Source organism: Myotis myotis, unplaced genomic scaffold (assembly GCF_014108235.1).
Source record: "Myotis myotis isolate mMyoMyo1 unplaced genomic scaffold, mMyoMyo1.p scaffold_m19_p_8, whole genome shotgun sequence".
Taxonomy (NCBI): Eukaryota; Metazoa; Chordata; class Mammalia; order Chiroptera; family Vespertilionidae; genus Myotis; species Myotis myotis.
In genome coordinates, this window is record NW_023416390.1 from 77,855,017 (window position 1) to 77,873,017 (window position 18,001).

The 18,001-nt window shown below is 44.6% G+C and overlaps 1 protein-coding gene across 5 annotated transcripts in view; it reads right to left on the reverse strand.

The window, feature by feature from the left end:
- The window catches only part of MGAT5 (alpha-1,6-mannosylglycoprotein 6-beta-N-acetylglucosaminyltransferase), a 352,200-nt gene that overhangs the window by 128,971 nt on the left and 205,228 nt on the right, over window positions 1–18,001 (reverse strand). For all 5 annotated transcript variants that reach the window (XR_004969483.1, XM_036320247.1, XM_036320246.1 and 2 more), the window contains exons 4-5: window positions 16,388–16,464; window positions 15,383–15,472 (exon numbers count right to left, since the gene is read on the reverse strand). Coding sequence is in view for 4 of the 5 variants with exons in the window: in XM_036320247.1 (XP_036176140.1) it covers window positions 15,383–15,472; window positions 16,388–16,464 (167 nt within the window). In the remaining variant the exon portion in view is untranslated. The remainder of the gene's footprint in view (window positions 1–15,382; window positions 15,473–16,387; window positions 16,465–18,001) is intronic.

An 18,001-nucleotide genomic window follows, 5' to 3' on the forward strand; every position in this document is an offset into this window, starting at 1 on the left:
TAGTGCACTGGCCTCAGGCAACAAAATGAAGAGGCAGCAGAAACAGAAAAAGACCAGCCAGGCTAGACCTTAAGAACAGGAAGAGGGCCCCGTAAATTGCTTTCTCGAGAGAGGAGGTAAAAAATTTAACCAATTTGATTTTGACACCCCTCCTCCCAATGATTTAAACTTCTTTGATCTGAGAAGGTTTTGCAGCTTAATCATCAGCAACGTGAACCGAAATCCCTCAACAGAGCTCAGGTAGGTCACACGGTCAAGGTCTGTATGATGGACAATTCATTACACTACAGGGAAAAAAAGGCTGGTAGATCTGCACACAGCTCAAATTGGAATTTAAAGGTGGAAAGATGCAGTGAAATGACAGCAAGAAGTTGAGGAGATTTGACATATATGCAAGTACTTAGGTAACTGGCATAACTCTTTATAGTAAAATTCAATTCTTCTGAAAGAATAATGATCAGGCTCTATTATGGCTACTTGTCTTGTGATTAATGTTAAGTGTTTTTGCTTTAATGGATCAGTGACATAGTTTCATGCTGTATTTTTCAGAGTCAAATGCAATCAAAACTAAATGAGAAAAATGCATGAGAAGAAGTCTGAGATTATCTCTGGATGATGATGTTAAGGGTGCTTTTCATTTCCTTCTTTGGGCTAATCTGCATATTATGATTTTTACAATAAGGATTTATTAACAGAATAATTTCTAAAGGAGTTCTATTTTATAAACATCCAATCATACTGAGGTTCACAGAATGTCAGGGTCTCTGGAATCCTATCTACACTAATAAAAGACAAAGATGCTAATTGACCATACCTTCACTATGCCCAAGCCACTCCCACCAGCCAATCAGAGCAACTATATGCAAATTAACCCAACCAAGATGGTGGCCAGCAGCCACAGAGCTGGAGCAAGCAGGAGGCTTGGTTGCCCAGGAGATGGAGGAAGCCAAGCTTCCCGCCTGCCCTGAGCAGGCTGTGGCCTCCGCTCATGGCAACAAAGTTTCAATTATAGAAGATAAATAAATCCCAGATACCTGCTTCCAGCCAGCCTCCACTGGGAGCTTGGGTGGCTGGGGGCCGTGGCCAGCCTGCAAACAGCCATCAGCCCCTCACCCAGGATGGCCACACCCTCATGGGATGAGGGTCCCCGCTCGGGGCTTAGCCAGCCTGAAAACAGCCCCTCACAAAGACTGGCCAGGCACCCCAGGGGGCCCCCCACCCTGAAGGGGCTGTGGCCAGCCTGCAAACAGCTATCAGCCCCTCACCCAGACTGGCCAGGCACTCCTATGTAATAAAAGGGTAATATGCAAATTGACCCTAACAGCAGAACAACTGGGAATGACTAGTCACTATGACACACACTGACCACCAGGGGGCAGATGCTCAATGCAGGAGCTGCCCCCTGGTGGTCAGTGCGCTCCCACAGGGGGAGCTCTGCTCAGCCACAAGCCAGGCTGATGGCTGCCAGTACAGAGGTGGTGGTGGGAGCCTCTTCCGCCTCCTCAGCAGCGCTAAGGATGTCCGACTACAGCTTAGGACTGCTCCCCGCTGGCAAGTGGACATCCCCCAAGGGCTCCCAGGCTGCCAGAGGGATGTCTGACTGCCAGCTTAGGCCCAATCCCCCCAGGGAGCGGGCCTAAGTCAGCAGATGGTCATCCCCCGAAGGGTCCCACACTGCGAGAGGGCACAGGCTGGGCTGAGGAACCCCCCTCCCCCCTCCGCCAAATGCACGAATTTCATGCACCGGGCCTCTAGTAAACAAATAACTTTGCATCCATTCCATCGTTCAATCCCTGAGGTGTCCAGCACAGGTTAGAACCACTTTAAAGGCCTCACTTGGCAAAGAAGAACAGAGTAGGAAACAGGACTGAAAATGGAATCAGCCAAATGGATTATATGCCCAACTTTACAAACAATTAAGAATACAACCTTCAACCATCTGGCTTTCAAGTCTTCTCATGTACAAAATGAAGAAATTGTCTGAGGTGTCCTCTTAATAATTCTAATATGCAACAAGATCTGAAAAAGGTAATTTTACATCATCCTGTCATGCCAGTTGGTTATATATCAAAAGTACAGCTGACTATGAAGCTGATACTATTATACATCTACTAGAGGCCCGGTGCACAAAAATTTGTGCACTCGGGGGGGACGGGGTTCCCTCAGCCCGGCCTGTGCCCTCTCGCAGTCTGGGACCCCTCGGGAGATAACGACCTGCTGGCTTAGGCCTGCTCCCGGGCGGCAGAGGACAGGCCCAATCCCTAGGTGCAGCCCCTGGTCGGGCTCAGAGCAGGGCCGATTGGGGAGTTGGGGCGCCGCCCCGTCATGCACAGAGCAGGGCGATCGGGAGGTTGTGATGCCACCCTCAGTCACGCTCAGGGTAGGGCCGATTGGAGGGTTGGGGCACCGTCCCCTATCACACTCAAGGCAGGGTCGATGGGGAGGTTGCGGCGCCACCCCCTGTCATGCACAGAGCAGGGCCAATCAGGGGTTTGGGGCACTGCCCCCTGTCACTCAAGAGCACGGCGCATCAGGGGGGTTGGGGCTCTGTACCCTGTCACGCACAGAGCAGGGCCAATCAGGGGGTTGGGGCGCTGGCCCCTGTCACGCACAGAGCAGGGCCCATCAGGGGGGTTGGGGCTCTGTACCCTGTCACGCACAGAGCAGGGCCAATCAGGAGGTTGGGGCGCTGGCCCCTGTCACGCACAGAGCAGGGCCCATCAGGGGGGTTGGGGCTCTGTACCCTGTCACGCACAGAGCAGGGCCAATCAGGGGGTTGGGGCGCCACCCTTTATTACCCACAGAGCAGGGCCGATCAGGGGGTTGGGGCACCGCCACTCTCACACTCAGGGCAGGGCCGATGGGGAGGTTATGGCTCTACCCCATCACACACAGAGCAGGGCCCGTTGGGAGGTGGGGGGGTTGGGGCACCGCACCCTGTCACACACAGAGCTGCAGGGCGATCAGGGGGTTGGGGTGCCTTCCTCTGTCACGAACAGAGCAGGGCAGATAGGGAGGTTGTGGCACTGCCCCCTGTCACACACAGAGCCGCAGGGCGATTGGTGGGTTTGGGCGTTGCCCCCTGTCACGCTGATCCCGGTGCCGGGAGGCCTCACGGCTCCGCTGATCCCGGTGCTGGGAGGCATATTACCCTTTTACTATATAGGGTAGAGGCCTGATGCATGGGTGGGTGCTGGCTGGTTTGCCCTGAAGGGTGTCCTGGACCAGGGTGGGGGTCCCCACTGGGGTGCCTGGCCAGCCTGGGTGAGGGGATGATGGCTGTTTGCAGCCGGTCACACATCCTTCAGGGTGGGGGTCCCCACCTGGGGTGCCTGGCCAGTCTGGGTGAGGGGCTGAGGGCTGTTTTCAGGCTGGGGGTGACTGAAGCTCCCAACCGCTCCTTTTTTCTTTTTTTTTTTTTTATTCTGGGCCAGCTTTAGCTTTGAGGCTTGGCTCCAGCTCTTAGGCCTCCACTGCTGAAAGTAGGTTTCTGGCCTTTGTTTACAATGTTGCGATCCTGCTGGCTGAAGCCCGGGACTAAAGCCGGTTTCTGGGGTTTGGTTTAGCTTCTATATTTGTTAACATAGTTGCTTAGAGTTGCAGGTCAGAGGCCTGCAGTGGCAGGGGGAACGTTGGAGTCCTCCGTCACTAAAGCAAGCAAGCCTCATGTTAGTTTCAAGCTGCCTGGCTGCTGGCCGCCATCTTGGCTGGCAGTTAATTTGCATATCTCGCTGATTAGCCAATGGGAAGGGTAGCGGTCGTACGCCAATTACCATGTTTCTCTTTTATTAGATAGGATATGCATATACACACAGTGATAACATATCAAATGAAGTTGCTCATTAAGGTGTATGCTTAAAAAAAAAAGAGAGAGAGAGACTTCTCTATCCCACTCCAGCCCTGGCTCACCTCCCTTTCTAAAGTTTAAAAAGCAACACAAATGGTACAAGGTAACTAGACATGTAAATGGTCCAGCTCCCTAGGCCGGTCCTATGCACCAGACAACTAAGCTCATTAATATTTTTCGCCAAACTGCTTGTTAGAAATGGATGTGTATGGGGCCAAGTAGGGAGACAAAGATAAGAATGAAGGCACATTATATGAAGTCAAGCACTAGGCTAAGCACTGTACACATATTATTTCATTTGGTCTGTCATTAATCCTCTAGGAAAGGCCACTAATCATGCCCAATGAAGCCACTGTCACCGGAGGACCCACGGCTGAGCTGGAAGCCATCTGCCACCCCAGAGCCCATGCGCTCCATCCCCACACAAAACCCATAGAAATCAGACATTTGGTTCCCCTAATCCCATAAGCACAGTCCAGTCTTCACTATTAGAGTGTCACTGCCTAAACCTTCTACATAAAGTCCTTCAAAGCGGGTTTTCTGTGTTCCTGCTGCATGGCAGGGCTGTAAGCTGCAATATTGCTCCCTGCTATGAAACTCGCTTGTCTGTGCAGCAAGTGGCTGTTACAGCCTACACTAACTCAAACCCTCAGCGGTTCTCCTGGCACCTAAAATTTATACTGAGATCCTAGGGAATCTGACCTCCACCTTCACACTGCCTGCCTTGCTCAACCTGCCCTCCACACAAACCCTCCCTGCACGTCAGAATGTTTCTCCCTTGAAGGGTTGCCAGATTGGGGTGGGCATGTATGTGTGAAAAGCACACCCAGTGAAAGTAAACAATGTCTTTTTTAGTTTATGTCACACACTTATTGTTTAGAAAAAACAGTGTTTACCTGAAAGTGAAGTATCCTCTATATCACCTAGTAACCTATACCTCAGGCGTCTGCATTTTCTATTCCTTCCAGAGAGTTCTATGCATCACTCTTTGATTCCCACACTATGCTCCAACTCTTCCTCAGGAAGCCCTCCCTGACCTACCTACCTGGTTATGCTACATCCGCACTTTCCTTTTCCCGGGCGCACTGCCACGTGGAAATCACTTCATGCACTGATTTACCAGTGTTTGCTGCCCCGTCTGTATGCAAGCTCCCTGAGGACAGGAGTTTTCCATGGCCTGTGCACTGCTCATCCTCAGCCCTGAGAACAGGGCCAGGGCATGGAGGTACTCAGCCATGATGCGCTGAGTACTGAATGAATAAATCAAAACATGACTTCAGCACTAAAGATATTCATGGTGATGATTCCCTTTTCTGTTTATGTAGCACCTGTCCATTTCATCACTTTGTTAGAACCTTTCAACCATACAGAGGCAGGCAAGGCAGGCCTGACCTTGACCTCAGTGAGGAGAAACCAACGGAAAACTGAAGGGACGCTCTGGACCACAGAGGCAGGAGGTAGGTCAGATGGCAATCAGGTCACCTGTCTTCTATAACACTGTCCTGCTGCCCTGACCACGGCCGGCAGGAATAATGCGAACAGAAAGTATGGACCCTACCATGTGCAAAAGAGAACCAAGGGCTGGAGAGATCCATGCAAGTTCTGCTCAGGTTGTCAGGGAAGGGGCAGGACGTAAACAGAAGCTGCAGTATGTTTTCAACCTGCCATAACACCAGCAGGGCTCTAATGAGAGCATGTCAGTTGTAAAAATTCATCCCAACCCACTATAGGAGAGCTGTCAATTTCCTTTACACAGGAGAGGCAGCGAATGAATTCCTCTGGAGTCAACCACACAGACAATGCATAGAAATGCTTCTTGTACCCCCCCCCCCCCCCCCCGCCAAGGCATACGTCTTGCTGCGCACTGCGTAGGGGCAAACTGGCCCCCAGGACCTGTCCAAACCGAGGACACTTCAACAGCCAAAATCACCCAATTTATAGAAGTAGTTACATTGTAGAAACCAGGGATATAGTTCCTCTTTTGTGTTGATGTGCAATTTTGCCTAAATCATAGATCCAGGCAAATAATTCTGAGTGACAATGGGAATAAAAGATGGGCAAGAAAGCTGTGCCTCCTAATATAATTGGTTCATCCTATTCTAATAGCCTTATGTGATCTCTTGTACTCCCTTATAAATATATTAAAGAACATTATATTAAAATTGTTCATAAGTGCTCAAAATGCCCCTGCTTAATATCTCAAAATGAATGTTTTAGTAGATTTTAATGTAATAAATTTTACAATATGTTTTTTCAAAATTAGAAAGTTGACAACTGGGAGATATTACTACTCAGATCATGCAAACAAAAAGCTATCACCTATTTATAAATTGTTTTAAAAAGAAGAATCATTCATTCAATAAACATATTTGCCAGGCACCATTATACCTGTGAACAGACAGACAAATCTCTCTGGAGATTACTTTCCAAGCACTTGTTCTTGATGTTGAATATTGATGGTCACCCCAGGACCTTTGCACTTACTGTTACCACTGTCTGCTGAATAAACAACCCTGGCCGACATCTGCACCTCTTACTCTCTCACCTCCTGGTGTTCATACAACATCCTCTCCTCTTCTCAGTGGAGTATTTCCTGACCCCTCCATCTAAAACAGACACCATCACTAGCGTGAGCATTTCTTCCCTCCCTCTCCTGCTTTATACTTCTCCATGGCACTTAACTAGAATATAAAAGATATATAGTTTACTTTTTAATTTGTCTGGCTCTTCCTACAAAACATAACCTTAATGAGGAATGTTCATCTTTCTGTTGGTTGTTACAGCCACTGTACCCAGAAAACCCAAGAGCTATGAAGGCCCTTGGCACGCAGATAGTGGCTCAGTGTTGCTTCCCACTAAGACAGCGGTTCCCAACCTGTGGGTAGCGACCCCTTTGGCGGTCGAACGACCCTTTCACAGGGGTCGCCTCAGACCATCCTGCATATCAGATGTTTACATTACGATTCATAACAGTAGCAACATTACAGTTATGAAGTAGCAACAAAAATAATTTTATGGTTGGCTCACAACATGAGGAACTGTATTTAAAGGGCCAGAAGGTTGAGAACCACTGCCCTAAGAGGAAGCAAGGTTCTTCGAGAAATGGTGGATTCCAGATCTAGGGCATAAATTGTGTAAGATGAACATGGAAAAGCTTATGATACCAGGTAGCAAAAAACAAACAAACAAAAAACTATTACAAACTACGAGAGTCATGGCAAGAGGACTCAGAAGACAGTACAAAGCAGCTCCCTCTGGCTAAGGAAGGGGCAATTTGAGAACCAGTAAGAAAATAACTGAAATATATTGAACATATCAAATATGTTTCAATCAATGACTTCGTAATGATGATAAAGTGTACAAGTGAATGAACAAATTATAGTTCATAGTGAAGATGCTAGGAAAACAAGAGATAGAAAAACGATTTTCTACACGAACTATCCCTCAGAGTAAGCAAATACCGGATGAGGAGTAATTTCTCTTCACAGAGGTATTCCTGAAAGATTAAGAAGGAACCCAGGCACTGATCATCAAGGACAGATAACATCACAAAAAGAGAGATAACCAGGCATCAATGTGCCTCCTGACAGAATATCATCCAGGGAGTGAAGCACTCTTACAAAAAAAATATTTAGCCTGACTCAGATCAAGCCTCAGATCTAACCATCAATTTACAGGAAATACAAAAGGCTGGGAACCAGGTTATCCAACAACATGGGGATGGAATAAAATGCAGATGATAACAAATTCTCTAAGGCACACAAAGAAGTTCCTTCAACAAAAGTCACCAGGAGGGAAGTAAAGAGATGAGGGGAACCTAAAATTAAAGAGAGACTTTAGAGATACCAACTATTGTAATATATGGTTCTTACTTGAAAATCAGTATAAATAAATAAACTTTAATTTACAAGATAGCCTAGAAAATGTGAATACTAACCTGATATTTTATGAAATTAAGGCATTATGTTATTTTTTTATATGAAATGGTATTGGCAGTCATAATGGGAATAGTTATATATTTTAAAAGAGTCTATTTTAAAGTTACTTATTGAAACATTCACACATGAGATGACATTTGGAATCTGCTTCAACATAATGGAGGGTGGAGATTATTAATGAAATGAGATTGGCCATGAAACAACAATTACTGAATCTGAGTCATGGGCACAAGGGGGTTCGTTACACCCTTCTCTTTCATATCTATTTGTAATTTTCCATATTAAAGTTACCATATTAGGTTTAAAACATAAAAATTTTACAATTATTTTATTGGCATACAAAAGAAATGACAAGAGACAATATTTAAAAGTTTGTTAAATAAAAGCAAATTGGCGATGAAAGAACTGAAGCCTCTCTCTGCCACATGTATTCCAAGGAGCAGAGATGATGGTTTGGGCTTTGGCAAGTCCTGTCATTTCTAATTTTTATACAGTGGAGGCCAGAGCAAGGAGTGGCAAATATAAATGTTGTAGTACCTGAAACTTACCATCAGGGGTGTCACTAAAAAGATAAACTTAGGAGAGGAGAAAGGTTGCAGGGAGAGAATTGAGAGATCAGTTAGGCTTACTGGTCTATAAACACAGAGCTATTTAAAAAAAAAACAAAAAAAACCTTTTTCTAAGGATGTCTTAGAATTCAGGTAATAAGAGCAACAAAAACACAGAGATGAAAAAGATACAAATAAAGGCTGAACTAAAAAAGGGAAAGACCATAAATCTCCCCCCACCCCCTCCTTTACTGTCAAGAAATATTATCTCACAGAAAGGGAATTTCCTATTGCAAATGCTAAACATTTAAAAGGTGTGTGTTGGTGTCCTCAGACAACAGTCTAGTGATATTTTTCAAGTACTCCTGACTTGTCCCAAAATGTCAGGTATGTGTTTTTTCATTCAAGTTTTCTCCAGCAACCTAAATAGTCAGTTCTTTGTTGCTGCTCACTTTGACAAATTAGTCTGTGCAACACCATTTCCAAGTTATCTTTAGCAGCCAACACAGCCCATAAATCCAAATCATTGTGCTAGTTATTAGGATTTCATTTCATGCTCGCATTCACAAACATTTAAGCTTTCAACCTTTGCTGTTGGGCATTAATCTTGGCATTAATCAAGAGATTAAGTATGCTGAATTTAAACTCAAGGTTAATAGCATGCTCAGCCAATATTAGTTTTACATATTGCCAAGGGAGAACAGAAAGAGGCAAAGACCTTTATGCCTGTTGTCCATGCCATAGAAGAAATAGACTGATGAGTAAAGCATGAAATTGCTTCTTTGTTTCTTTATGAGGGAGTCACACACACATGCATGCATACTCACTCATTCAGTCCAAATTGGCATTTGAAGCAACAGCCTGTACACATCCTAAGACCCAGCAATCAATCATTGGGTAATTTGATTATTTCAGAGCATCTGTAATTGCAATGGCATTTAAGAAATGCTTAAAAAAAAAAACACACCCCAAAACCAAAAAACCCAGCACAACAAATTAAGAAGTCTGGAAAGGTATGATGATTGCTAGTTGCTAGAATAATTGTAGAGATAGAAAAAAAAAAATGTCTGTGTGTCTAATATATCAGAATCACCTATCAATATAATATCAACAAGGGGAAAGACATTCATTCTAAATTTCATAAAAGCTGAAAGCAGTAAAAGGCTTGGCGTAGGGCTAAGTTAATATACTTGAAACAATGACAGAGTAATTACTTTATAGGGCCTTGTCTCTATAATGGAAGTTGTTACATGGTTCACAAAAAAAAGATACAGAAGATGAACTGCCCGATGATCTGGAAATGCAAGGTGGCCTAATTCATTCACTCCCACCACCTGGAATGACTGAGCACATGGTTTTCATGAGTTATCCTCAGGAGAATCGGTGCCGTTTCTTTCATGGTGGGTAGGGTATCAAAATTGTGAGTATTTGAAAATTAGCAATGAAGACTGATTCATGGGAACTAGGTAAATGAGAGCTATAGTTCAAACACAGATGCATTTGAGCATAGAACTGAGAGCAAAGCCAATGGCAGCAAGTCACCTAGCTGAGTTCAGTTTTACTCTGACATGAAGGGGCAACAGTAATGAAAGTGCAGAAGTACTGGGCAACATATCCTCCCAGAGCCTCTGCGACTGTCTTTCTATTACTCAGAACCGGGGAGAGGTTTAAATGACATTGTGTATTTGAGGTGTCTGGCGTATAGTGGGGCTGAATAATGTTTTATTCTTCTGCAACCCAACAAGGGTAAGGACTAAACTTTTATTACCACATCCAGTCCCTAATAAAGTATTACATAGCAAGCATCTGTGGGGGTTTTGTAAGGGGAAATGGCTTTACTTCCTGGAATTTACCAGAAATGATTTGTAGACTACAAATTGGCGAGGGCAAAGGTAGTTTATAATCCTATAATTCAGTGAAAGTTGGCACACTGAGACACCCAAGGGAAAGACAAACGAAGGAAGTGTCATCTCCTAAGACTGGTCTGAATCCAAATGCTTCAATTCAACTGGTGACTGACTATATGGGAGGCATTTTATTTCATGTCCTTTTTTATCTGTCAAAGTTCTGAAGTTAAACATAGAAGGAAACAAGAACTGGCTTTTCAATAAGTATTGAGGAAAGAATAAAAGTCACTGGTACACCTGTTGATCAAGTACACATCAAATGAAGGTGTCTCTCTTAATCATTTTTTCCAAATACAAGAGAAACTTGGCATATGATACAGGTTAAATGAAGAAGGAAAGTTTTCAAGAAATCAAGAGGAAAAAAATGACAAAAAAACAGCACCACAAATCCTTAGATGTTGTCCAGAATTTTAAAAATACTAGAATGAAATTAATTGGCTTCAGAAAACATCTCTAATAATTTCATATTAACAAAGGTAGGGGTGCATACCTATTCCCTTCATACAGCTCACAACCTGAATCAAACAGAAGTGTCCTATCCAGAAAAAAGAAGCCCGTGGGAACAGCTAAATTTCTACATTACCAGAAGTCAAGGAATCTAAAATTAAATTCGATTCTGGTGAGTGAGAACCAGAAAGTGATTCTAATTCAGAAACGAACTTAAGGTCCCACATAAAATGTCACAAGCATGTGATGCCCCACAATTGTCCTAAAAAAAATAACAACATTAAAAACCATAGAAATATTATAATGGGGAATGAATGCGATATACTACTTATATTTGTCTGACAAGCCATAGAATAGAACTAAAATGAGAATGTACTAATCAAGTAAGATTATAAAAATATTTACATAAAGCTATCTATGTTAATCTGAACAAATGTTAAACCCAGCTTGTTACTCTGATTTTTCTCTCAAAGCTAGAGCTTGAATCAAGTATTTTTAGTATACTTTACAATTCTGGATTTTCTGTTCCTGTTTGAACCTAGGAAGCAGCCTAGCCTCAAGGCCCAGTTGACACCAACCACTCAGTGAACAGGAATTCCATTTCCAAAAAAGCCCAGATGGCCAACTCAAGAATGCTGACTATAAACATCCATATTAAGGCCTATGGGAAAATGTCCTGCACAGTCTATACATCCTGCATGTCCAAAGCCCCTCCCACTAATTTCTTTGTTCTGCTTTCCCTCTCCAACCTGGTAAAACCCTAGCTTGCACTGAGATGTTAAGATGAGTTTGGGGATGAGGGTCCCTCATCTTCTCAGGTTGCCAGCACTTGAATAAACCTCTTTCCTTCTCACCAGCACCTGTCTCATGAGTTTGGCTTTTGTTGAAACAGGCAACCAAACCTGGGTTTGGTTATAGTACCAGTTAGGTTTATTGTCATCTATCTGGTAGGCCCATATACACTCAGGAATCCTCAAGGTAGGATCCTTTCAAAATAAACAAACAAAATAAAAACTATTATTTTACAAAGGAAGAAGCTGAGACACAAAGAGGGTAACTTTTTCAAAAGCATAGAGTTGAGAAAGAATCAGAAACACAAGTTGAAGTCAGGTACGAGGTGCTCTGTAAGTCAGTACTTCCTACGGGAGTAGCCATATTGGTGAAATTTTCCTCTTAACTCTTATAGGGTAATCTACTGAGATGCTATGATAAAATGAAATAGTTTTAAAAGAACAGTTTCAAAGTTATTTTCAGGTTAAAACACTGAAAAAGAAGCCCCTAAGTTGTCTTCCCAGAAGAATTATTTCCACCCTCCTGGTTAAATTACCTGCACCCACTCTTCCTCTTCCATTATTCTCTTAAGATTATGAATGCATAACAATGTGCCAAGAAAATGAGTTCTCAGTAATTGTTGACAATCAATGAATATCATAGTTGTTCAATAAGTGCTCACTGAACTGAATTCAACTGAACAAAAAGAAAAGTTCAATCATCTGCATAAGAAGAGATTGGGATAGAACCATTTCACATTTCTGAAAGGAAACACCCAGGCTCCACTATTAAGTATATATGATCTATTAGGTCTCTCTACAGCTCTGTCTGCTCCACATTCTCGCAATTTACCTTCCCTGGAATCTCACTATTCTCTCCTCTTAGCTACATCTTCCCTTTAGGTGAATGAGAATAGGGTGGCGGTTTCAAAGGAAGGGAACAAAGTCACAAATAATCACAGTCCTTTTCCATCTGGTCCATTCTCTCACACCATCCGAGAAGGCAAAAGGCTGGAGTGGGAATGTAAAATCCTCTACCTTTACCTCAACAACCCACCCCAGCATTCCGAACTCTCAAGAAAGCATGAAATTAGCTCAGCTTGTCAATCAGGGAGCACAGTTGGACTCCAGCTAAATTCTATCAAATGGAAGGGGAAGAAAACTTTGGAATATTAAACTGAACAAGGAACCTTTTTCTCAGGGCAGGCAAGGCGCTTCTAATGACTTCTCACTGGAGGGAAATTCACCAGGGACCCTGGCCTTCCTCCTCAGGAGAAGATGGGCCTCAGGCCACCTAAGCTAGAAACATTCCAACAAGAGCTACAGAATCAATTTTCCAGCAGCCGCTAATGAGGAGCATCACACACCCAATTCCCCGTGCTTTTACTTTCCAAAAGGTATTTTAACTGTCATTTGATCTGAGGATCCCCAGGATCCCTGTAGGGTGGCCATGCGGCAACCTGTCAAAAAACAAAGTCTGCCTGGATCTTACAGAGGCAAGAGAAGTGAAGGTGTAGGAAAGGGACAAACCCACAGAAGCCAGGGCCATATGCCCTGAAGCCCTATTGTTTGGCCTCCATCCCCCAAAGCTGTCCCTGTCACTTCATGACACAGAAAAGAGGCACCTGAGTCCCACAAGAAAAACTATGGGAAAGCATTTCATTTGGCCTCATAATAGAGGCATTCTCCTCCTTGCATGGCAGCTCCAGGGAGCAGTTATTCACTAGTGGTCAAAGGGCAACTACATACAAAACTGGGAGAGAGAATGAAAAAGAAATGGCAGCCAAGAGCCTGCCAAGTGCACATCCTCTGAAATGAGCCAGCACCATTTCCATAAAGGTGGAGGCGAAGCCAGCGAGTTTTAATTTCCTACTCAGTTCTTACATGTACCTTGCCTGGGATAAAGTCTTAACTCTATTCCGCTACTTGATTTTCCTAAAGATGACATAAGATCATTAAAATATGTGGTCTATAAAATGATCTGCAACTCTTAAAAAACTGCTATTCAAATTGAACGGTACAAGTAAAAATGAAATTCAGATAAGAAGGAGAAAATTAATTCATTCTGTAAGTAAATAGCTAATTTTGCCAACAAGCACAGGAAAAGACGCTCAGCATCACTAATTATTAAGAAAATGCAAACCAAACCACAATGAGATACCACCGCACCCTCATTAGGATGGTTACTATAAAAAAATAAACAACCCCCCCCCCCATAACTCATAAAATAACAAGTGTTGGTGAGGATGTGAAGAAACCGGAAACCTCGTGCACTGTTGGTGAAAATATAAAATGGTGCAACCACTTTGGAAAAGTTTGGAGGTTCCTCAAAAAACAGTAAGGAGATTCACCCTATGAGCCAGTCATTCCACTTCTAGGTATATACTCAGAAGAACTGAAAGCAGGGTCTCACAGTTATGTGCACACCTATGTTCACAGCAGCATTATTCACGATAGCTAAAACGTGGAAGCAACCCAGTGTCCATCAACCGATCAGTGGATAAGCAATATGTGGTATATAATACAACAAAATATTGGTCAGCCTTAAAAAGGAAGGAAATTCTGACATGGCTACAACATAGATAAACCTTGAGAACATTATGCTAAGTGAAATAAGCTGATCATCAAAAGACAAATAGTGTATAATTTCACTTATACGAGTACTTGGAGTAGTCAAAACCATAGCAAATGATGGGGCTGGAAAGGAATATAAAACTACTGCTTAATGGGCACAGTTTCATGTTTGCAAGATGGAGGGTTCTGGAGGTGGACGGATGGTGGTGATGGCTGCTGGGCAATATGAATGTATTCAATGTATACTTAATGGTTTAGGATATTACATGCATTTTACTGCATTTCTTTTAATGAGGAAAAAAATTAGTTAGCTAAACCTGCTTTTCCCTCAAAGAAAAAAAAGTAATCCTCCTAGGGCCGTGGTCGGCAAACTGCGGCTTGCTAGCCACATGCGGCTCTTTGGCCCCTTGAGTGTGGCTCTTCCTAAGCCTTAGGAGTACCCTAATTAAGTTAATAACAATGTACCTACCTATATGTGGGGAGCCGACATAGGGTTAAGCCTCGGACTGATCTGTTGGCAAAGTCACAAACAGGTCTTCCGAGTCTTAAACAACCCAGTCCGAGAGGTGGCCGCTGATTTACACGTGCTATCATTTAAAAAATAAAAAAGGGAATTTGCTGGAAGCCAGTCCATCCTTGCTGCTTGACACAGTCGCTGCAGGGAAGAAACATCTGCACAGCATATGTTTCAAGGGGCCTGGCGTATATGGCATACTGTACTTAATATGTTTGCTCCCCTACTTAGCGCTATGTGTTTTAACCATGGTCACCTCTCTGGGAAAGGTTGTTTCCCCAGGTGGGGATTTTTCCCTGGAATTAGGGATTAACAGGACTAAGGAAGGGAATCAGTAAAACCCCTTAACTAAGTGCCAGGTGGGTAGTTAATCACTTTAACTATGAACAACCTTGGAATGGAGATAACAAATGCCCTAACCTTTGGAATAGAATGGATAGGATTAAAATCAAATGGTATAAATACAGATGTAACAGGACAATAAAGGGAGAACCTCGCTATGCTGATCAACTGAACACTGCCTCCGTGTCATTCCTTCTTCGCCGACTCCGTCCACACCTTTGGGGAACTCCTGGACCTACTGGGGTTGGACCCCAACACCTATATAGTTTAAGTTTAAAAATTTGGCTCTCAAATTTCAATCGTTGTACTGTTGATATTTGGCTCTGTTGACTAACGCGTTTGCCGACCACTGTCCTAGGGGGCAGAGGAAAGTAATGAAGAAAGAAATTACAGGTCTATCATGTAAAAACATTAGCTGTTTTCAAGCTCTTCGAATTCCGGGCGTGGCTGCACAATCTGTTAACCACATCCATCCACCCCTCCTAAGCCACTCACCTCACTGAGGTAAATAAAAAAGGAGCAGGTGGACCCATCCACTCCGTAGTCTGCGTAGCAGGGATCCGAGCGCCACATATCTTTCATCCACTGAAACAACAAGAGCCAGGTAAGAACACCTCTGAATGGCCTGTTCCTGGTGACCCGCCCACCTGCTGATAGAGAAGAGGGCATAGGTATGGCTCGAGCTGTGGCCTAAGCTCAGTCGCTTAGCTGAGGTCAGGATGACAGACGCTGAGCCCTGCATGATCCACAGATGCACTGACCTGAGCTGGGCCTTGGCAGACGTGCTTAGTTAGAGTGGAGAGCAGCCGGGGACACGCCAGGCAGCGAAGCCCAGGAGAGGCAATGGCTAGGAGAGTTTTATCAAGAGCAGGTGCCTAATGGGACCCTGCACCCCAATCCCCTCTGTGCAGAAAGCTGGTGTCACCAGAGTAGCAGTTTCTTTCGGGAAGAGGACATGAATGAATGCGGGAGTCCCAAAAGGAGACCATGTGAACGTTTCTGGGGTTTGGTCTCCCCCTCCTAACTGTACTCCAGAACCGAAACTTTTCTCTGGGAACCACTGAGCAGGGGAGTGGTCTCCCCAAGGACAGGCCATATAAATAAGGTTTTTAAAAATGTTAAGATCATGGTCAAGTGTCTCTGGGTATTCAATTGCAAATGCAAATATGACGTTTAAATGACAACCTGGAGACCTCAGAAATGGGGCCCCAGGGATGGGAGAGAGATCATCTGCTGGAACCTGGGGACATGAGGAAAGGCTGCTTCAAAGACACAGAAGGGGACCAAGCTGGTCCAGGCTCTTTCAGTCTGACCAGTTAGAGCCACTGTTGACTACTCCCATGGAGTTGGCACAGCAGGGAGGAGTTGCCATGGCCACAGCCCCAAACAAGCAGGACTGCAGCAGCCCTTACGTGACTCCCTTAAAGGGCTCGCTCTCCCTTTAAGGAAGGGCATGCAGAATGAGGATGATGGAAATACATACACATCACTTGACCTTACCTTGATTTTCCCCTCACAGTGGGGGTAGCCATCCATAGGAGGCAATACACATTTTTCTTGAGCTCCATTAATGATATCTGTAAAGGATGAAAAAGAACAAAGGATACCATGAAGTTTATGAAAAACAAGCCTAACATCCATGCTGTGACCCATGTAACCTCCAGTTGGCAACAGGTCTGACCTGACCTGAGGAGGCCCACCTACGGCTGACCAGAAACCCATGATGTGTGTGGCCCAGCTTGGAAGGGTGAGCTACACCAGTGGTTGACAAAATGCGGCTCGAGAGCCACATGCGGCTCTTTGGCCCCTTGAGTGTGGCTCTTCCACAAAATACCGACTTCTGCGCATGGGCCAGGAAGTTTCAATCACACTGTACGTGTGCCCGCATGTGGTATTTTGTGGAAGAGCCACACTCAAGGGGCCAAAGGGCCGCATGTGACTTGCGAGCCGCAGTTTGCCGACCACGGAGCTACACCAACCAGAGGGGCTGCTTAGAAATCTGCAAGTGGGAAACTGAGCAACCAAAGAAATAGGGAGCGGGAAACAAAGCCATGGGCCCCACCAGGTGATGCAGACAAACTGAGGTAACGAGCAGCTTCATGAAAATGCATGGTCAAGCAGAGGCAGCCAGCAGGGGAGAGGTGAGCAGAACCCATGTGGGGGGAGCAGAGAGCCCTGAGATACGTCTGTGATGTAGAGCCTCTTATGGACCCAGTTCTTAAATTGCCTCTAAGATCTCCTTACTGCTTCAAATATTTCCTCACCACAAGCTCCCTTTCTACTAGCTAGCCCAAGTGCATTCCTATTCCTTGTAACTACAGAGTAAGAATAAAAAGAATGCCTTTAAGAAGCTTTCCGTTTAGTGGTGAACAACAGATGAATAATTAAACAGCTGAGCGGCATGACAGACACCATGCTCAGGTAGGGCAAGGGCAGGACGCCCACCCCATCCTCTAAGGGTCAAAGAAGGCTTCCTGGGTCCAGCACAGCTTGGCTGAGGTGTGAAGATGAAGTAGGAGCAAGTTGGATAGGGACAAGGTAGATATGGTGGTCAGGCACCGAGGTGGTTCCAAACGCAGGGGCCACCCTGATGGAATGACAGTGTGAGGTGTGGGGAGGTCAGACAGGACAAGCAGGCAGGGCCCACATCGGAAGGCCTTAGCACCAAGATCGGGACCCTGGTCCCTGTGCCATGGGTGTGACAGAAAGGCTTTGAGGAGGGAATGGTTGGGTCAGACTTTTGTATAGGAATGACCACTTTAGCAGGACAGCCCTAAACCTATACACTTCTCTTTTTGGACCTACTATATTTTCCAGAACTGCGGGGAAAATGTCACCATTCCTTATGCTGACAGTTTTCCATCTACACAAAGTACTAATGATAAATTAGATCCCAAGCCACAGTACCATTCGACAGTGGTACACAAGTGGCGCTGGTGGCTGCTGGGGCGGAAAGGGGGGTTTTGGTGGTATCTCTCCCTTGAAAACCAGTTCTTTTGATAGTCTGAAGCAGAGACATTTTTTTAGCTCTTGATTCAGTGTTTTCAATAAGCATTCCACTTGCTAAGAAGGATAACTAGAACATAACACCAATATCCTCCTTTTCATAGATTG